This window comes from Clinocottus analis, unplaced genomic scaffold (assembly GCF_023055335.1).
Source record: "Clinocottus analis isolate CAN_PGR_092001 unplaced genomic scaffold, fCliAna1.0.p SCAF_8, whole genome shotgun sequence".
NCBI lineage: Eukaryota > Metazoa > Chordata > Actinopteri > Perciformes > Cottidae > Clinocottus > Clinocottus analis.
In genome coordinates, this window is record NW_027176240.1 from 6,357,807 (window position 1) to 6,380,297 (window position 22,491).

The 22,491-nt window shown below is 39.8% G+C and overlaps 1 protein-coding gene across 5 annotated transcripts in view; it reads left to right on the forward strand.

Moving 5' to 3' along the window:
* grid1a (glutamate receptor, ionotropic, delta 1a) overlaps positions 1-16,289 on the forward strand; it is a 192,092-nt gene extending 175,803 nt beyond the window's left edge. For 3 of the 5 annotated variants that reach the window (XM_068568251.1, XM_068568254.1, XM_068568255.1), the window contains 6 exons: positions 2,025-2,163; positions 7,375-7,570; positions 9,115-9,281; positions 10,868-11,108; positions 13,772-13,913; positions 14,894-16,289. In XM_068568251.1, coding sequence (XP_068424352.1) covers positions 2,025-2,163; positions 7,375-7,570; positions 9,115-9,281; positions 10,868-11,108; positions 13,772-13,913; positions 14,894-15,303 — 1,295 coding nt within the window. In that variant the 3' untranslated portion in view covers positions 15,304-16,289. The remainder of the gene's footprint in view (positions 1-2,024; positions 2,164-7,374; positions 7,571-9,114; positions 9,282-10,867; positions 11,109-13,771; positions 13,914-14,893) is intronic. The other 2 variants (XM_068568252.1, XM_068568253.1) reach the window with 2 other exon arrangements.
* The last annotated feature ends 6,202 nt before the right edge of the window (positions 16,290-22,491 follow it).

The following is a 22,491-nucleotide window of genomic DNA, read 5'->3' on the forward strand; positions in this document are numbered from 1 at the left end:
GTAGCCTGAACAGCATCTATCAAAGTCTGGCACACTGCCTATAAGCCTTTTTTTAACCCAGCACTCACTATATTTCAAGCTGTATTCCATCTCTTCTCTCTGCCTTTCTTTTCTCCTCTTCGTTTCTGGCTCGTGTTCCAACGTCGCCACTTTCGGTTTCAGTCAAGTGGATTGCCTTTTTTCTTGGGATGACGTAGGCCACTTTGATATGGATCTGACTTCTGATGTATTGTGTGCCATTTTCAGAGCACAAACTTGGCAACCGTAACCCTCCAATGATTTCATAATGATATGCCAACACTTGGATGGGTTTTGTTCTATGTTCATGCAGATTAAACTATCCACCCACAGACACACTGACATTCCTCACCGCCTTTTTCAGAAAGGGACTCCCCCTCCTCTCCTTCCATAAGAAGGTCGGTTAGAGGTAGGAAATAATCTGATTTAGAGAGATGTATTTCAAAGATTTAAGAGACTGCATCACAGTGGACTGTTGCAGTAGGGAAGGATCCAGTAAAGTTTCAAGATGCATATTTCACTCTCAATGACCTTACGAAATCCGTCAAAGCCATATGTAATAAAAATGACTGATGCCGGAGTGCTATGCATCTGACAAGGCCTTCAGTTTTTTTTCCCCAAAACTGTCCTAAGGGCGCAGCTGTGTTGATTGTGACACTTTCAGGCAAATATGTTTTCATTAGATTTCACACTCCAGAATCTCTCCGATGACATTTCTATGGCTTTACTCTTCAAATTTCGAATGTGTGCTGACATTTTTCTCATGCAACTCAAATGCTGTTGGATATTTGGAGAGAAAGAGTCGGCATGACAGAGAAAAATTGAGTATAGAAAAGCTAACGTGACGAACCTTCTCCTCAAAGAAAACAAGGAAAGACAAAGGATTAAAGACACAAAGGAAACAGCATTAAAAGGACAGGAAGAAAAATACATATAACGGAGAACTGCACTCTTTGATAAAAACTGGATTGGATGTGAAATAGAATTTTAAAGTGTCGAAGTAACAGTGCAGACCAGATGGTTTTGAATGCACTTTCTTGAAAAAAATAAGTGATGGAAACAGATCATATGCATGCAGTTAACTGCTCCAGTGTTTTGTTCCACTTTTATTTATCCACGAGGGAGTCTCACTGAGAGCTATGCTCTCTTTTTCAGGAACACCTGAATTCACTCAGTTCCACGTTACACACCCAGAAGCTCTGTAGTACAACCACAGTCTGATCTGCTGGCCACTGAGCAACGACACTGGAGCGGTTGGGCTTAAGGGCCTTGCTCAAGAGCCCCTCAGTGGCAATAATGAGGGTGCAAGCAAGCGCTGCTTTTCACTTCTGGTCACAAACTCATTCAGATGTGACACTCAAAAATTACAATAAACAGCTGATTTAACAGAAAATGGTGGGTACTTTAAAAGGCATGTGCAATCTCCATTTCAGTAGAGGACTGGCCAATAATCACTTGACTATTAAACATTTTAGCAAGAAAACATTTTAATATTTTCACATCTAGAGAAAGGAGCAGGGTTTATGGAAACATGTCACTCAGTAAGTTGTATCATTGTGATAGACATGCATTAAAGGCACTGCAAAATAGTACAAAATACCATTTTGATGATAAAGTATGACTACCGGAACAATCATATTATTTGCCAGACGCGCACAGAAAATGGTAATGTATGATTTCTCATCAAGTTCACCAATCTCTTAAAAGCTTGTTTGAAATGCATACATTAATCCCAGTGACTCAAAACACAAGGTTTTACAAACATAGCTTTTTCTTGGCCTTTTTCTTGGCCCTCTCCTAATATATAAATAAACAAAAAACAAGACCCAGATACAACATGCCTACACAATTTGGCAGTATTATAACTTCCACTTGAGATGTATGACATATACAAATGTGTTGCTTAAATGGGACTGCAGTGCACATTATGTTTTTTGTATTCACACTAGAGCAGGGATATGAGAATATGTTTTTATACTCATGTATTTATAACTGCTCCTCCACAGGCAGTGACTCCATCCTGGGATCGGTGGCTCTGCGTATTGTCATGGGCAGCTGGTGGCTCTTCACCCTCATTGTCTGTTCGTCCTACACAGCAAACCTGGCTGCCTACCTCACAGTGTCACGCATGGACAATGCTGTCCGGTAAGGCACAACACTGAACCTTAATGTTCACATTGATGGAACTGCATTAAGCAACTGATTCATGTCTGCTGTATATGTTGTAAAACACACATGTACTGTATAATAATCAAGGTTATATTATTCTATGGAATTTTACCATGAATGTCAAATGCAAAGAAATGACACACTTCCAGTGTGTAATGTATTTTATTATTCTCACAGTGGAAATAGTGCATTGTCTTTGATATCATTATATTCTTATTTACCTAAATCTTGATTAAATACATCTGACACATTGAAATAACAGCTGTAGCCATCTAAATTTGACAGGCCATATTTTTAAAAGTGGAAGAATGTGACTTCTGAAATCAATATAAAGTGATCCACTAGAGAGAAGACGTATCACTCTGTTGAAGTTGTTTTTGCTACAAAGTTACTGAGTGATTTTGTTTTTGGCTGGGTTCAGACACCTGCTGCAGGAGCAGATAGACAAAAACAAAACTGTCTGGTTTGTCATCAACGTTAATTAGATTCGGCTGACATGGCCTTCAGCCGGTGGCAATGGATGCGACGGTCAGCTTTGTTATCATACAAGCTCAGCAAATTTTGCTAGCCCAGACGCCAAGTGCAACCAAACAATTCGTCACATTCACACACTTTATTTTTCATTCTTAAAGTATGCAGTGAAATGCTCTCAGTAAAAAAAAAAACATTATATTTTGATTACATTTATGTCATGTGACATCAATAGGTTAAAATAATGCTCCTCTGAAGCAAATATGTGATTTGTGATACTGGTCTAGTATACAAATACATTCAATTTAATGTTGTGCATCAGCCTTGAATTTATATATCTCTTGAAATATTTCTGTTGGGAGGTCTTTATTTAGTGGAAACACACAGAGGAGCTTCTATACGCTGCACAGAGTGTGTGGTGTTTTTGAAGTATAGAGTATATTTTGCAATATTTTAACTGCAGGGACAAGTGCTGGCTTGAATGTCCATACGAGTGCATCTCTCATCAGATGCATTTAGTGTTTAATCCGTCTGCTTTTCTGTAATTTCTGACCCGCTTCCTAACTACTCGCCTGTCCTCAGTCCAAATGCTATTCGTCAGTGAATCCAATTTGCTATGCTGTCTCTCCCCGAAGAAGGGGCAGAGAGGCATTTGATTGCATTGGGTCCGTCTTCTGTTGAACAAATAGCCACATGTGGACATGTAAGAGAGGGAGTGAATACTAAGCAGCTCACAGCTCACCTGTGAAGAGAGAACTCAAGGCCTGTGTTTGATTCAGCTCTGAGGTAATCCAAATTGACTGTTCAAAATATCGGTACATATTTAAGTCAATAAAATATGACCTGTGTAGTCGTTTGCATACACTTAAAAATGAAAAAAAGTATAAAATTCAATATTGCGTGTAGCTTCTCCACTAGTGCAAGAACGAATTATTGTCATTTTAAACTGCTAGCTAAGACGTGTACTTGTACACCATTGCTTTCTCTTACTTACAGCAGCGCATTCAAATGAACTCTGCTGCTCCACTTCTCAATTGCATCATCTTTGTGAGTGAATATTCAGCTGAAAGCCTAAAAAAAACTAGCTGTGAACACAAGTGGAAAATCTTTCGTGACCCTGACTTCAATTTTCTAGTAGGTTTATAAAATGGACATCTGGAACTAGCTTATTAACATTTTTGGAAGGATCTGAGGATTTATGTCCTGAAACTAAATTGTATGCATGGGATCACACCCCTGCGGTGAAGTGTAGGGGACGGGAAGCTTCTTTTTCTAACAGAGACAAGAGACAACACTTCAGATCTAACCTCACAAATGGGAGGGTTTTTTTGACTTAATGAAGAAATTGGCCACTCTTTTTATATTTGCTTGGGGTTCGCTACCTGAACACTTGAAGTAATGTTATTAATAAAGTCAACGTTATTAATCAAGCAACAAAACACAGTTGCAATTTACCACAAAGCAGAGGGTGGGAATCTCTGGAATATCCATTAGCTATTAGCCCAATTACGTCCACAGACACACACCTGAAGCTCAGGCATGAGGCAAAAAGGACATTTTCTTTATTTCTTATCAGAAGGTGCCACTGGAGGACAGATAGTGCAGGATGTTTACATTGGAAATTTGCTGTTTTTACCATCATCCAGTAGGTTAAGCAGTTAGTTGGAGCATGTGTTTACGTACATGTACTGTAATAATAACCGGACAAAGTAAATACATGTATACATGCAGCGAGTCAGTATCAGTTTCTCTCATGCCTGACCTTATATGGAAAGGATGACTCACTCATTTTAACCATAATAGTGAAATAAGCCGTGTGCGCGTGTGAAAATAGTCAGCTTTCTGTTCGTTTCAGTTTTATTCGGATATTAAGAGAAATCCGTTTAAATACGAGGACACATTGGTTTTGCAATTATCTCTCCTCTCGTCCAGCTGCTCAGCTGTTACTTTCCCTGACTGCAATCTTCCATCATGCACATGTGTAGTTTTAAAAAAACAGGTTTGAAAATGGATTCCCATATACATGGCAGGGAAATCAGCATTCCCGAGGGAAAATCTACCTTGGGAAATCAGGTTTCCTTAATCCCCTATCTCTGTTTACCGGAGAAAGTAGACCGTAAACTGGTTTCTTAATTGCATGTAAATGAGGAGACTGTACATTGGCTTGGGAAAGGAAAGGTACTTGCCGAAATGTTTACACAATGCCCACAAAACCAGCTCCTTGGTGGAATGCGGTTTAAGTGGAAACGCTTTGCCGTCTGAACTCAAATATGGGAGCAGAAAAAATATGATTATGTGGATTGCTGTTTTACAATATGTTTTTGTTTGTTTTATCTTCCTCTCTAAATGCACTATGCCTGGAGGGTTCACACACTGTTCAGTTTTAGGCGCCATCATTTTAACTTGGCAAGCTCATCTTTAAATGTAATTGCTCATTTCATAAAGATGATAACCTATTGTCCCTGGTGGCCAAGGTGTCTCACAGAAGAGTTCGGATTACTCCAAGTTGGCAATAGTGGAACTTTGTTTCCCGCTATCCAAGGTCCAAACTTGGGAAGATTGTGACAGATATGATTTGAATCTTAAAAGACGGATAGGGTAAGGGCGCAGTCCAGTTCCTTTAATCTAAAAATCTTTTTTCCAAGTCGTTTTGAACTTCTTCTTTTTCTGCCATAAGTCTGCTCCTCCACAGATACTGCTTTACTACCGACAGTATGTTCAGAGACTAACCTCCTTTTGCAGCAAATTAAAATGCCTCCCACTGAGTGTGTGTGTGTGTGTGTGTGTGTGCATGTATGATAGCCCTTGCCTGTTTCAAAGTGTGCATGTGCACGAGACATTACGTTGATTTACTGGGGGAAACAATTAGCTCTGAAAAAAATATGGTTACTTAAGCCATTATTTGCATATTAGAAATTTTCTTTCAACACTGTATGGCTTTTTTCCTCTTTTGTTACTGCTCTCTGTACACAACCCCTGACAAAACACCTACGCCTTGGGACATAGTCTAAAACTGTGTTTTTCTTCCCTTGCCCGCCGCAATATAAGACTATTATATATGTGAGAGGGAGCAAAGACTCCGATTAGTTTAAATGTTTTTTGTCATCGAGGATATTCCATGGATTAATGCTATTTAACTGGACTTTTTTTTCTCTAGCCTTTTTGTTTTTGTTTTGAATGTTGCTTTAATTGCTCCTGCTATGGACAATTTTGCATTAATTTCAGCTAAGAATAACCATGACCAACTGTACGGCCAGTCATTCAAGCTTTTAAGTCCAACAACAACATCTGAGAGTAAATTAGTGACATGCATACATAAGAAAATAATATTCTTTACAAGTGTGCGTCTCTGTCGCTGTGCATGGCAGAAAGAGAGAGAAATAACGCTGTTGGTATTTTGCTCATTTCAGTCTTTGTTCAGCCATTATAGCTAATGACCGGGTCGGACCACTCTGTATTGATTGCAACTTGAAGTGTTTGTTGCACTGCTTTGTGAAAAAAAGGCAAACAAGGAAAAATGAGTTAGATGTCCTCAGTATTTACTTCAAATACATATTATTGCTTTGTTTTCCAAGATTTTTGATTTTCACAAGATGCCATCTGCCAATTGTTTTTCAAAATTGTTGACCGTTCGCCTCTTTTATAAATTCTAGTTGCTCCAGCTGGTGGATCTAAATATTTATAACGTTTATAATATCTCAAATCTGTAGTTCAATATGTGCATGTGCCCGTATAGTTAAAAGCATTTTTTCAAGACTTTTTTGAGGCATAATAACATATTTCAATGATTTTTCCTATGAAATCATAGAATAACTTTGACATACTATGTTTATATATGTATTATCATGACTTTTTATGCTATACTCTCACTATACTAAATAAATAAATACTTTTTTTTGTGGCATACAGAATACTATACTGCAACTCTCTTTGACATTTGTTGTGTCATACTCTAAAATACAGACGTAGAAGAGCATTAATAAGCCCACAATGGGCTCTGGTCGCCAACATCTTGGCAGTGACAACACAACAGAGAAGACAGCCAGCAGCTTGAGACCGGGTACGGCCCTTAATAATGCCGAACTCCACCTCCATGTCGGCTTCATTTTCAGGTTGCCGCTAGACATGCTATACAATGACATTTTTCATTACTTTTTATTTTTTTTATTTTTTTGGGCTTACGACTTTTTATTGCATATTTAACTATTACTTTTATTCCTCCATACTGGTAATAGCACTGGCCGGAGGCGTTATGATTTTTGGTCGTCTGTCTAGTCCCTGTCTCATAAACACGATATCTCAGGAACGCTTAGAGGGATTTTTTTTCCAAATTTGATACAAATTTCCACTTTAACTCAAGAATGAACTGATTGGATTTTGGTGGTCAGAGGTCAAGTTCACTGAGATCCCACAAAACCCATTTTTGGCCATAACTCTTGAATAACACATAACACAATTTTAAACAAATGCTAATAGGATTAAAAAGTGATTACAATTTGGACTGAAATTAACATAAACTCCAATATGACTGGCTGGCGGGGGGCTCAACCGCAAAGCAGTTATTTTAACTTGATACTTACATTTTCTCAACAGTCACATCCCTTCAGCTAGTCATAGTCATGTTTTCTCTAGATGTTTAAAGAATATTTCCAGTTTTCCCAATCAGTCTTTTATCAATTCATTTAAACTGACTTGGTAACTTGACCCTACCTTCAGGTCGTTCCAGGACTTGTCCAAGCAGGTGGACCTTGTTTACGGGACGGTCAGGGACTCTGCTGTGTACGAGTATTTCCAGGCCAAAGGGACCAACCCCTTAGAGCAGGACAGCACGTTTGCTGAGCTCTGGAAGACCATCAACAAGAACAACGGCTTTGAGAACTCTGTCCCCAACCCATCAGAGGGAATCAAGAAGGTGAATATTTATTTGGGGTATCGATTAATAAAATGTTGTCAGAACACTTTATACTCATGTTGCTGTTGTTGGACTTCTGTTGGCATCTTTTCAAACTCCATATCCTCAAACAGCAATGCGTAAAGTCAGATTTCATCAAATCAGTTGTTTCTAAAGTGTTAATTATTTAAAACATTATTTCCTTTCAACCCAATGCGTTGATTAATAATCATTGAGCTATGAATCAGGTTGGCAATAAAAGTATAGGTTTGTTCTCCAGAAATAGTATGCTCCTAAATTTATGACCTAAAAACATAATGTAATTACATCTTCAGCATCCTGCTAAACATATGCTCAGCCTTGATGCTTAATTAACTGTAGCTTTTTACTTTCACACCGCCAGGTAGGAACAAAATGTGAATCAGTTAAATCATTACTGTTCCTGATTCACAGTGGCATGTGAGTAAAGTGGTACTTTTAATCTTCTGAATTATACGGGTTTTCAACTGTTCTCGAAAGATGTTGTGGTACTGAACTAATATTTCAAGCGTTCTCATTTTTCTCTATTTTCATTTAACAGATAAATATACACACACTTACAAGCACCAGATTGAAGAATAATCCATCATTAAACAGATAGTGCTTTATTATCTAAGCAGCTAATTACATTCAACGTGGTCATGCTAGTTTGCATCACAAGTATAATAATTAAAACCTACTATTCCCAGATTGAAATCCCACTTCAAACATTTGGTGAGAAGAAGCCCTTTTAGACCGTAGCTGAATTACTACAGTGCTTCTCAAAGCCCACAAACTACTGCAAGTGTCTCAGCCTGACATCAGTTTTATAGTTTGTTGGTTATGTGATATCTCTGGTATGTGTTTATTTATCAAAGCTGAGTGAACTTGAGAGCTCTGTGCGGTCCTAATGAGATGTGAGGTGAAAACTCTGCTCAGCTGTATTTGTTGAGAGCACAGACTCACTCTGGAAGACGTAGGATGTAGTGACACTACAGGGAAGAAAGCCAGAGAAGTGCATACAAAATCAACAGAAAAAAGTCCAGAAGGATTTCAGACAGATTTTCAGCTGTGGTTGTTCTACATATTCTCCACAGTGTGCGCTTGAGGCTACAGCACATAATTGTCTCTGAAAATATGTTACACGCAGAGGAATGCAAAGCCGGAAAATGGATAGGGATGCAACTATTTTCATAAACGTTGTAAAGAAATGTAATGTTGTGTTAATAAATCAGTGTAATAATTACACTGTACATGATGCTGGGGAGGGTCATAACAACAAAAGGGAAATGCCACGAATGGGCAGCTTTTACTGTGAAAAACAAAGTAAGATGTATTTTTATATAATCAAACAGCGAAATAACATTTTCAAACTGACTTTAAGGTAGATTCCTTCTGAATCGGGGGCTATGACTAAAGGAGAGATTTTTTGGTATTTGGTATACTTCTATAGTTGTATTGAGGTTTCTCAGCTAAGCTAGTCTCACTCGGCTATAAAACACCTGCCATGTTTTTATCTTTTGTCTTTCTTTTGTTTAACCATCCAGGCGAAGCGAGAGTCATATGCCTTTCTGTGGGATATGGCGGTGGTAGAGTATGCGGCTCTGACAGATGATGACTGCACCTTGACCGTAGCAGGCAACAGCATGAGCACCAGAGGCTACGGCATGGCGCTGCAGCACGGCAGTCCTTACAGAGACCTCTTCTCTCAGAAGTACGTATATCGCTATATTTTCTTAGCGAAACAGTAATGGGACCACCTGATATTTGCTGATGTTAGCATCTTTAAACCTGTGAATGATTTGAGTTAATTTAAGGAAAACCAGTGTATTACAACTGGGTTATATTTCCGTAGGTCTGGCCATCGGTTCTAATAACATCGTACACATCTCATAACTGAGATTTGGAAACGCAGTAAACACACAAACTCTAAAACAATTCCAACTGGTTATAAAATATAAGCAGTCAGACAATTGGTGAATGAGACGACACTTTAACCAGATTATCAAACAACCTTATTTTGAGGTAAACCCATAAATGAGTGGTAATAATCCTTTATTGCACACAACTGCGGGAGGGCAAAGTTGAACTGAAAAGTTGGTATTTAAAAAAAATGCAAGTTTACCTTTCGCCTTAGTTTTTTTATTCCAAATGAGTTTGACTGAGGGCATGTGCTCTTATTTTTTGACTCACTGGTGCTATTTTTAGCGTTGTTACCGTGTCTCCAGGTGGCCTTGAGCTACCAATATGAAGACCAAACTGTTATAAACATTAGTTTCTGCATCGATGTTGACTAATGTACAAAGACTGTAAAATGGCACATAGACATTTCTCATCACAGTTTCTTTTGAAGACGCAGACTGAGAAGTACACATTTATCATTTTCATTCCATTGTTTTTGGTTAATCTGTTTTTCCCGCGAAACGATGCAGAGATATGCTGCTGAAAACAATTTTAGTGCAGTTTTACAAGATTGATAGAAATACATTTTTAGTTTAGGTAGCACACAAAATATATAATTCATAGTTAACACCATCCAAAATGAAAGGAATGACACAGGATTACCCTGAAAACTGCCTCGGTGAAAATCTTAAATACATGTCTTAATGGACAGACACGGTGAGTATTTGAAGGGGTTTGATGAGTGTAAATGTCAAAAGCTTTGATGTATTGTCTTCCTTTGGCTTTGCATGAATGTGCAGGCTTGTTCACAAACACACATGTGCCAGTCACTGTGAAAGAGATTGACTAATGACATCGCAGAAAGCTAACCACTCCGATGGGACGGATTCAGTGTCTCGCCTCAGTTTGAACTCGGTCGTCATCATTCTCCTCCACAACAAACATCCTTTCCTCTCTGCACAGTAACAAATGAGCTGACTGAAGTATTTGATCATCGCATACAATTTTATATGAAACCAATTAATGTTGAAGCTGAGACAAGTTTTTCTGTGCCTTGTTTACATAAAACTGGTCATTGAGCTCTGGTTAGAAACTGTGAATGCATCAGTATCAGTTCTTGCCACAATGTGTCTTTAGATGGTTAACAATCAATGCTATTGCAGTGCATTCACACAGTATTATTATGGAATTACAGTCATGCGGAGCAGTTGTATTGATTTTCCTTCATGTTTCTCCTAAGAAATTATTTAGTCTACTTTACTTCAGTGTCTTTGTCATTTGATTAGCCAGCACCCAACATGCCTGAATCGATGCTATAATAATAATGTGATGTAAGATGTGTCCAGTCCTGTGTGCTGTCACTAGTGTGAAAGACATACTTGTGCTTCTTCTCCACAGGATATTGGAGCTTCAGGAAAAAGGTGACCTTGACATCCTGAAGCAGAAATGGTGGCCGAGGAAAGGCCGCTGTGACCTGCAGAGCCACGCAGACGCCCAGCCGGAGGGACGGGCGCTTCGTCTCCACAGCTTTGCTGGCGTCTTCTGCATCCTGGCGGCTGGGCTGCTGCTGGCCCTCCTAGTGGCTGCACTGGAGACCTGGTGGAACAGCAACCAATGCCGGAGAGAGCAGCCCAAAGAGGTGACAACTGACATCTCATCGGGCCAGGGCCCAGTCCCAAGCCTGCTAACCCAGAACCGGTCCATGGTGGCCACCACGGGTCCGCCTGCCCCACCAAGACCCTGGTCGAGACCCAGACCCCCGGGCCCCCCGGTCCTGCCCAGAGATGCCACTGCCACACTCTACTTTATGGATCCAGCAGGCGCTGACACCAGCCCCGATTTAGTAGAGCTGCAGTACACCCAGTTATAATAGGTGTGCCCCTGATGATAGTCCAGACATCATGTGATCAATCTACTCATTCCTTCTCATGTTGGGAGAGAGGTCGGCGTGCTTTGTTAGGGACTTCTGAGGCTTCTCTCTCAAACACACTCTCTGTGATTCTCTCATACTGACGCATAAAAGTTTTAATTGCCTAAACTTGGGCCTAAACGGACAACCACAGTCTCTGGTGCTCATGTGAGAAAACCGCAGCTGAAGTGATAACAGTACATAATGTTGAATTGCAAATTCAAAACCACATACTGAAATTGTACTTCTGGATCAATAAGTGCTTCAGTTGTACAATAGCTCTCTTTAGCTAATCCATTCAAGTCTTAATGCTTTAGAGCTCTGACTTCATCTCGCTGCTGTCAACTGGGCCGCCCCTCTGCATGAGGCGTCCAGACAACTAAGGCTTGACATGGATCCCTATACTAAAGTGTGAGCAAAAGCAGATAACAAAGAATCTGAGCATTGACCTGCTTGACTTGACAGTCCAACATTCAAATATGAATCACTGGCTGAGGACGTCCATTAAAGATCCAGTCCTGTCCTGAAAAGACACAGTAAATCAAACTCCACTCGTGCTGTTTTTTTGACGCATTGAGTTTGACTTACTGCTGTTGATTCCTATTTTAGTCTTTGTGTGCAGCTGCTCGAATAATAACCACATACGGCTGTCATGTGAGATTCACAAGAGACAAACATCCCTGTCTCCTTATTAATAGAACATCAGACGTGTTAGTGTTGTTTGAGTATAATCTCATGGTTATGTGCTCCATTATTGTGTTTGTGGACATGTTTTCAAGCGATTTTCCGCCCAAATCTTATCCTTGAGCATCAAACACCCACCCTCATAGGCTTGAAATGAGATTGCAAAATGCAAGTATTGCTGGAATGATGAATTGATTATTTGTTAATTAAAACAAAACAAATGTTTTAGTAGATTTGATCAGAAACAACTGATTAGTTGAGCAAAAATTATCTGGCGACAACTTTTCTGAGACTGCCTGACAAAGTTAAGATTAAAGACTAATCAACTTGACATATTCAATAAAGCAATTAAAAATGACCTTAACAGGTTTAATAATTCATTTTTTTAAAATTGTTGCAACCCTAATATAGAATAATAACTTCAGTCTTTTATAAAGCAAGATTTATCTGATTCAAGCTGTTTTGATAGAATTCACATCTATTCACATCATTTTATACCACTGATTTAATTAAAAAAAATTGCTTTACATCTTTTTCAATTTGTTTTGGACAAAACAAGTTATTTGTGTATTATAAATATTTCTCAACATGAATTGAAGCTGACTACAGCAGCTTTCATCACATACTTTCTTTGTTGTTAAAAAAGTTTACTTTGAAGCCTGTGCAGAACAAGTGTTTGATATTCATAAGATTTGGGTGGAGTATCGCTTTAAATTGTACCAAGCATTGCTCACACTATGACAACACAAACATACACTATGTGGACAGTATGACAATTTTAAATATTTAAACGAAACTTCAAAGCTGTAGACAGCAGTTATCCAAAGGAATAGTTTGACTTTTGGGGAATAGCCTTTTGAGTGTTCTTGCCGGGAGTTAGATGAGGTGATCAATATCAAAGATTCACAGATCGATTCTCAGCTGATCAGCCATGACCGGCCACAGCTCAGAGTTATCCCAGTGACCGGCTTCTAGTGACCGGCAGCTCACATTATCAGAGGTTGCATTTTGATGCATTCAACCGATATTCAGTCTAAAGGAATAATGGGCCAAGACAAATTGTACAGTTACATCTTTACTAGTAATCATGTAACATTTTATTTTGCCCTCTTATACTGCCTCACACTCGCCATAAGCAGCTAATCATACTGAATTTAAACACAATAAGTGTGATTTTTGTAATGCAAATACCCACCCAATGTTATCTCTTTGACAATAGGGCAAAGGAATAACATTTAGAATTGTTGAAGGTTTACGATGACTTTAGGGTGGTTGCAAATATTCTTCCTTGCTGTCAATTAAAGTTTGTGGGAAAGAAAATTGGAATTGGTGAAGAAAATTGCAATCGATATAGCTCAAATTCACACCACTCTAATATCTGTCTGTTGCATGAGCAGATACAGCCAGGAGATGGCTAGCCAAAGAAGCGCTCCAATTGTCAGCTGACTAACATCATCTCTAAAGAAAATGATTGGACCCGGGTCGTCTGAAATTGCTCCTGTCACTTCACAGCTCTATACATAGTGCACAGGCATGAGAGTGGTATAGATCTCTTTATGTAATTCCCAGGGGGCAAGCCAAGAAGAGTATGTCTCAAAATGTCAAACTATAGCTTTCATCACATACGTAGTAATTAATTGCAATTATATGTCAATGTCCGGATTCACATGGGACCGTTTTGGTTATGTATCGTTGTCTCTGATCTTCAGCAGGTGACAAAGGATTACGGTCTGGAAAGGGTTTCTGGTCCATTGACATATAATGACATAACAAGCGCTTCACCAGAAGGGAGGCGGCACATATGGACAGACAGAGAGAGAGACTGGGAGGAGGCCGAGGCTCTTGACACAGGTCAGGAGAGGCCTGACGTTCTGTACTGGATGGTCATTGGCTGCGTCAGGCAGGGTGAAGGGGCGGGGCATGGGGCTGGGCCGGGGTAGATTGTTGTTGCTTCATTTGTCATCTCACCCCATGGTCTCTCCTGTGTGTTTGGCTTTTTTTGTTTTGTTGGTCTTCAATGTGGCTTGACTTGAATGGGTGCATGATGATGGAATACAATATTGCTGTGTGGAGGGCAGGGTGCAGCCAATACTTGTCTGATGAATAATTTGCCTTTTATTTGGCTTCTCCCTCCCCTCCGTGTTAAAGAAGAAAAAAAATGGAATAGATTATTTTGATAGTGCCAGTAACCACTACTTTTATATTTGACCGTGTCACAAAGTCTGATCCATTTGATCGTTGTGTCCATTGGAGCCTGTCTCAGCAGATGCTCTTCATGCAAGAGTCGCCCAATGCAGGCGCGTGGTCACCTAATTGACGAGAAAATTTAAACACTTCTGCATGAAGAGACATCTTCATTTAAGTTCATTTCAGAAGTGGAGACATTACCTTTTACAACCCCATATTCAAGATTTAGTGTTTAAAGATAATGTCTCTCTTGATGTGGGCTGCTTGAAAATTTCCAGTATATCATTAATTAATATATGTGGGTTTCTTCAATAAAGTTGAAACTAACCCTGTTATTTCAGCACCCTTGAAACTCATGTGAGCGCAAAAATATGTAGACTGCAGTGCATGCAAACTGGTCATGACAGTGATATTGAAACAACCATTGTAACCTGTCTTTTTCTTTCTCCTTTCACACTCTGTCCCCGTCCCTCATTCTTTCCTATAACACCTAATCCCTTTCACTGCACATTCATTTTCACTTTCATTCTTTATCACTCTTTAATTACGTTCATGCTCTCCCTTCAATTAAAACCTCCTTTCTCCTGGCTTCTTTTATTCCACACACGCTCTATGGCTCTGCCTTTCTTTCCATCCATCTCTAGGACAAAGAGGTGAACCTGGAACAGGTCCACCATCGTTTGAACAGCCTCCTGGACGAGGACATGGCCCACAAACAGCTGCCAGGCCAGTCTATCGAGATCTCTGCCCTGGACATTGGCAGCATGCAGCCCAGCCAGTCCCTAGAGGCCTTGTCTGCTCGGGACTACCCAGGTCATCGGGGACCGCCACGGCTCTCTGTGACCACCTTCCTCCAGGAGGGTCATGGGGCAGGAAGGACACTGGGCGCCACTGGCAGGACCTTGCCCCTGCCCCTCAGCAGTGCCACCATGCCCTCTATCCGCTGCAAACACAGGGCACCCAATGGGGGGCTCTTCCGGCAGAGCCCAGTCAAGACACCCATGCCAATGTCCTACCAACCAGTGCCAAGAGGACCCATCCCAGAAGCCAGTGAGCCCAGCCACGGGACATCCATCTGAGCACACCGAACACTCACAGACACTCAAGCTCAAACAGATAGTGGCGAGCTAAACAGAGTGCTAACCGTGTGAGAGAGATATAAATAACACACTTAAAAAAGCTTTTTATTACCAGTGATGGAGAGTCAGTGGGACGACATGTGACAAGACATCGTCTTTAATGTACATATTTGTAAGTACAAAGAGAGAAAGAAGCAACATTAAAAAGAGTATTTTGAATATTCTCAACAGTTGAGTTTAAAAAACATAAAAGTATTAAAAAAATGACTGTTTGAATGGCTTTGTAAATTTTGTTCTAAATCAATAAAGGTGACAATTCTTTGTGGTTGTTTTCTAAGTGCCAAGTTCAAAGATGTTTTCTTTCAGATCAACATTAACTGAATGTACTGTGAGAATCCATGCTAAAAAAAAAAAAAGTCATTCACACTTCAAAAAGATATTGAAAGAATTGATTTGTTTCATATGAAAAAAAAATAAAAAGTATAATACAAAAAACTGAGACGTGTGCTTGAAAACATATTTGGAATATCGGTGCCATGCTGTCTGTGTGTATTTGTAACTATGGGGTCGCTGATAAAATTGTCTTCATAATGGAAATGAAAGCCTGAAATAAGGCATATTATTTTTGTTTAAGCTTTATTAAAAAAGAGATTTTTTAATATTATGGGGAAAATCCTGGATTTGCAAAATACTGTTTGCAAGGCAACAACTGCATGACAAGTTATTTTTTCTCATCACCAGCTCATTGCATTTTCTACATTTACCCGTTTTATTTTTGTCTGGACCATGCTTATTACAAGAACACATGTTTTACTGTAAATGACTCTGTTCTTAAAAACCTTTTGGGTATCAGTTTTAGACCTTTACACACCGGGGCGAATAAACAATACGAAAATGCTGAATACTTGCCTGTGAATATTTTGCATCAAAATTCAACATATATACCTGCAGCAACGCAATTCTTGTGACACATTTTCAATAAAGGGTGTGAATGAATTTACACTCGCAGTGAATCAACTATCGTGGTCTTATTGATCCAAAGGAGTGTCTGCCCAGGCAATCTGAGGTGAAGTGTTGTATAACCTCAAAGACTGAGCTATTTTGAGTTTCCTATGACATAAAAATGCTGGGTGAGTTGTGCAGTGTATATGATTAGGGCTTGTATTGTGAAAGGTGTATCTGGTATGCTCTGCCTTTGTCAAGGTTGAAAGGAGTAATTAGGTTTGCTTGTGTGGCTTCGACTATGGAGTCTAAGACTTGAATAGATGCGTTCCACACAAAGCGATTGGTTGATAACTTTATTTGGAGTGCAACATTTAAAGTTGTAGTTTGCTTCAAAAGAGCGATGGAAAGCAAAACATTCGTGCCCAGCCTCCTGTTGCGTTCCCTCACCTGCTGCTTTTGTGCACACAGAGCCAACTGCTGATGCATGTTAATAAACCACAAGATCTTTAGCGCAAATCTTAGAAGCTGCCACCGGAGAAAACAAGTAATAAATCAAACTTCTTGCAAGTGCAACCTGAGACCCCAACCAAGAAAAGGGGGCTTTTTAAAAAAAAAAAAAAAAAGCTATATATTTCTAAGTGAGAAAGATATATTTTCAACTATCTTTCTGGTTAATGTACATTAAATGGATTTGTTTTCACGGTCAATACTGAGTACACACAGATGGCGAATGTCCATGACTGACACATGCCCATCTGTCTACCAGGTGTTCAACACTTAGTTTTTATCTACTTGCAAAATTAGTCAAACTGTCACTGGATGGATGAAGACCACTGAGGAATAAGTTTGTCCAGTTTTATCAATTATATAACAACCAGAAAAACAGAAAGTCAATTAAATGGACTTTACTGCATCTCGAGTGAGCAGAATCACTCATTAAAATCACTTAGAGAAATGCAGTGAGGTCTCCGAGAAAGACCTGTACAGCATGGAAGCCATTAACATAGCAACTAAACCTTTTTTACAACACGCTTAATGAAAATGTTCGAGGCCATCAATTTTGATTGCGTTTAGAAAGTTTTTCCCCTGTAAATCTAAGAAACCAACTCGATATTTTAGATATTAGAGTAGTGGATGGTTAAGAGCCAGGCCTATTTCCACATAGCATCCAAAAAAAGTTTCCATCTTGTTAGAAGCACAACCTCAGCCACCTTTCCGAAATCTTCTCCGTGAGCCCTGTACTGCGAAAGTGATTTTGAAGTCGAAGAAATCTGCTGAAGACGTTTGCTGTCACCAGTGTTTCAGAGCTGTCTATTGTATTTGCAAAGTAAGAAATTGTTAAAGATTTAACAAGTTTGCACTTGTCACAGTTACCACTGATGCAAATAAAATAGGTGTTGCTGTTATCTTCCTCATCAACGCTACTATGACTCAACGAGTTGGCGGCGCTTCTACTCGGGTAAGGTGTAGCGAGCCACTGACCCGCGCTGCAGGCCTGGCGGTGGCGTACTAGACCAAGGTGTGCCTTCGCTAATACACACGGAATCATCTTCTGCTCATTTTCACCGAAAGGTAAAGACGTTTCCCAGGAGAAAACAAAGAAAGCTCCTGGAGAAGTCAGGAGTGCAGCAACAAGGGCCTGATCCTTCACCGCAAACGCTTCCGACCGTGTTGACCGGTATGGCAGCCGGCAGGGTTCGCGCAATGTTCGGCGAGTGCTTGTTTGCGTTTCAAAGTAATAACGAAGGTGGCTTCACTTGACTGCACTGTGGCCCTAAAGTTGAAAACTTCAAAGGACTTTAAAATTGCTTCCCTGAAGTTTGTGCGTGTGCGTGCACTTCAGAGTCCTCGAGTTAGGAAATATGTCCGCGCCCGTATGCGTGGTGAGAGTGTGGATTTGCCCTCGTCACCTTCCCTGTCCGGCGGTCCTGTCTGCCAGTCTTTGACGTGGTGCTGAGCGACGCTGTAAAGTCTCCATGGCCGCGCTCAAAGGAAGCACTCACCTTGATCTGAGTGCTGGGCTGAGTCCTGTCAAGAACGTACTTCCTGTTTCAACACAAACAGTCCGCTGCTACAACTTTAAGACTCGTCTTATGACATGGCCTTTTGCATCTTCACACCAAATACAGAACATACAGAAGCTCAGCATCATTTTGCAAGCATTAAAGAAAAGAAAATCTGAGCTACTGAGATTATTGAAGATGTGATAAAACACAAGTCCTTTTTCAAACAGTGTAAGACAGAATACATTCAATACATGTGTATCATACATGTTTAAATATATGTAATGTACTGTGCATGGAAAAACATTTGCAACCTAAAATCTCTATCAGTTTGTCACAGCTCATTATCACAGTAGGTCTTTGCAATTATACATGTCTGCCATACATGACTCACATGGACAGTCTGTATAATTAGCCTGTGTGGGCAGGGTGAGGCAATCTGCTCTAAAATATCGTATATTCTCCATGTGGGGAGATCACTGACTGTCTGTCCGGACTGCCTCCGCAGCTTCCATTATCCATTCATCTGGTCATCATACCTTCAATAGCTTGTAGTGCTTTCTTGTCTCTTTGCCTTTTTTTTTAACCACAAAATCATAAGAACTGCCTGTCTGCTTCCCTTCATCCTATAAAGAAAAACATAAAAAGATGATGTACACGACATAAGTAAAGATGACCAACAATACACACACAGGTCATTATTTTATACCATTGATTCATTTGATATGTCTTCTCATCGTCTCTTCAAGGCTACATCTTTCTTGAGTGTTTTTATGGTCCATCTGGTACCTACTTAGCCATCTATAGACATCTCAATAATTCACTCTTTAAAGAACCAGAATAGCAGATGGGGAGCATTAATTAGGAAACAAATTGACTCCACAACATATCTTAAAAAGGAACAGTTCATCATTTTTAGAAATTTGCTTAATTGCTGCCTTAGCCGAAAGTTAGATTAGATATGAGGATTGATATCATGTCTGTACGGTACATGTGACGACTACTTTGGCTCAGCTTGAAGACGGGAAAGAAAGGGAAACAGCTAGGCTAGCTGCTGCCAGTAGTTTTCTTTTTTTTTTTCATAAACAGTAGCAGCAATAATTCAACACGAGGGCCCATCAAACATGTATATTCGCACTCAGAGGTTGTGGAGAGGAGACACTAACGCACACAGAGGTTAGTGTGCACCGTCAACACCGGGCACAGAAACAACACTCGTGGACTCATCATGACAAATGGAAGAAGAAAAAAAACATGTCGGAAGCTCCTAAATGTGCGACGGAGGATTTGTGTTTCCTGTTATAAATAAAAACATTTCCATCACACACTGCTCCATACACACACACACACACACACACACACACACACAGCCATTATAGAGAAGCAGCTCTGTGATCGAGCAATGAGAATACCAACAGGCTGGTGGTTAGGAAACGTGTCTACCATGATCACCATCCGAGTTTAGCCTGTTAGCAAGCTTAAGCCTGCTAATTTTTTTTTTTTGTCTTTTTTTTTTTGCACCAATTAGTACAATTGCGGCAGCTGGGATTGTCAGCAGTTTGAAGGTGAAAAACCAAAGTATTATACGAATTGAAAAGTGTACTAATGATGCTGCTCCTGGGGAACCATGAATGGACCAAACTGTAGACTTAAGAGTTATTATAGTCTGGACTGAAAAATCTTAGACTACACACGACGAATTCATTAATCAACAGTTTCCTGAATAAGACAAAAACAAACCACAATGTGATGATGGACTAGAATACGACGTCATTGTACAATATGCTGTACACCTTTGGGACTAAAAGCCTAAACCTACTGCTTTAAACAAACTGTAAACGTTGTTGCTTACATTTTTTTTGAATTCTTCATGAAGCAAAAGGCCCGTGTTGTGAGAGTTAAGGTGTTACACAGTGTTATATCATACTAGGAAAGCTGCATAAGTGCTTTACTGTTAAATTATGTATAATTCAGTTCTTATTAAACTATTTGGTGGTCCACCAACAGTAAATGTTTCTTCAATCTGACTGCAGGAAATATCCAAACTTTGAAGAACCTTCCTTTGCGTTCGTAAAATCATTTGAAACGTGTTTTCTTAAATGTGCCACCTAATTGTGGGAGATTGTCCTGTTCTATTGAGACAAGTATATTAGACTGAAGCATTTAAAAACCGCCTCTCGGCTCAGTTAGGTCAACTCCCAGAATAGAAAGACAAATATTTCCTAAGAGGGAGCAGAGTGAAAAGAACTGCAGCTATCAACATACAATTTATATGACAAAATAGAAGACGGCTTACTGACAAGTTCCCTGTGTATAATAAACTGATGTAACTAGTGTCCATGAATCAACATGAATCAGATAGCATGTTAAATAAGCTGCTGTTTGCTGCTGCGGGCCAGTCAACAGCAGTAAGCAGCAGTAGATGTATGGAGCGGAAAGGTTTAAGGATATTGCCAATATTTGTATCTTTTATTATTGTCAACAAATCTGCTGAACAGAGCAGAATAAACAACGCATGGATCCTGCTAACGAGTACGGCATGTGTATCCAAATCCTGTCGCTTATGTTCTGAGTCACGGACCTCCACGGTTGCGAAAAACAATTTCAGGACTTAATATGCAGCGGTTGAAGTTAAAGTTCCTCTCAGAGACTCAAAGGCTCGGCTAATCTGCACCAGCGAGACTGCGTGGGTGCAGCTGGATCAGATTTGAACCCAAACTAAAAATCCTGCAACCGTCTTCACACTTTGATTCAAAGAATACTAAAATTAGGATTGGTTGATTAGTATCCCTTCTGGTGTTGTCCATTAACTATTCCAATAAAAGTCAGCAAACAGGATTTATTTGTACTTAATAATGTTGACAAAAATAGAGACGGTGTTATTTTGTGCAATTCTAAAATAGACGTAAAAAAGTCAAAAGAATGATATACAGATGGCTGGAAGATGCAGACAGTATGGTCTGTCAGTCCCAATACTACAGTTGTATCCACAACATGTTAAGAAAAAGCCCAATTATGTTAAAACAAGCTACTTTCCTACCAGAGCTTTTGACAGCAGCTATGAGCAAAATCTGACTTCAAACTCCAAGAAAGGAGCCCAAAATTAATTAGTTTTAGTTTCAGCCCTATTGTGAAACAACTCTGTGACTTCAGATCTATTAATGTTGTATGTACATCGTAGTTTATGGGAGCTTAAATGGCAGGTGTTTAGCATATGCACTGTTTAGCTTTTACCTTATGTTCAGGTCAAATAGCTGTGACACTAACTCAAGTACTATTCATTGTTTTTTTTTATTGATGGTTATTATTATGAGGCCGGTTTCCATCCTCTCACCACCTGTCTTATATTAGCGCTTAAGAGAAAGAAACTGAGGTAAAGCCAATTAAATGCATAAATGTGAAACCATACGGCTCCTACGCGGGTGTTTACGTGTCGGAAAATAACACCGAGTGTCCAGATAAAACATCGGGTCACTTGAGGGAAAATAAAAATCATTAATCTAATGACTTTTGTTTATCTTCACACACACACACACACACACACACACACACACACACACACACACACACACACACACACACACACACACAGAGACACAGCAAGTAAACATGGACGTAACGATGCTATCATTTCTAAAGCCTTTGCACATGTTTTATGAGAAAGGAGAACCACTCCACACATTTATTCGACCTTTAAGACACACAATGTCTTTTGGTGACTTGCAATGAATACAAACAAACTATGTTTTTAAAAAAAAGCTTGACAGACACCTGTAAGTGAAACTAGAAATACCAGCAGGGCCTAGAGGCTAGAGGGTCTTCTGCCCGACAACATAGTGGCTATAAAAAGGCTTTGGCTGCACGATCAATACAGGAGACCACTACCTTTCACTCTGTTTATTATTGGGACTATGAACCATAAGAAAAAGCCAATCACTCGCTCAGACTGTGGAATTGTTAATTAGCTGCAGCGACGTCATGATAATATCTCATCATCCTTGTGGCAGGTCAGTACTGCAGCGGCCTCTGAGGCCTCGTCCTCTCTCCGACACACAGCCCTCAATAATCTGTACGTGTTTTATAATGGGATTAATTAGGATGAGATAATGATTCTGTTGTGAAGCCAAAACAATGCCCTCCGAGCTCAACGGGGTCAACGAGCAGTGACCTGTGATTACCTCACCAACAGCCACTGCTTTTGATAACCGGAGGCCT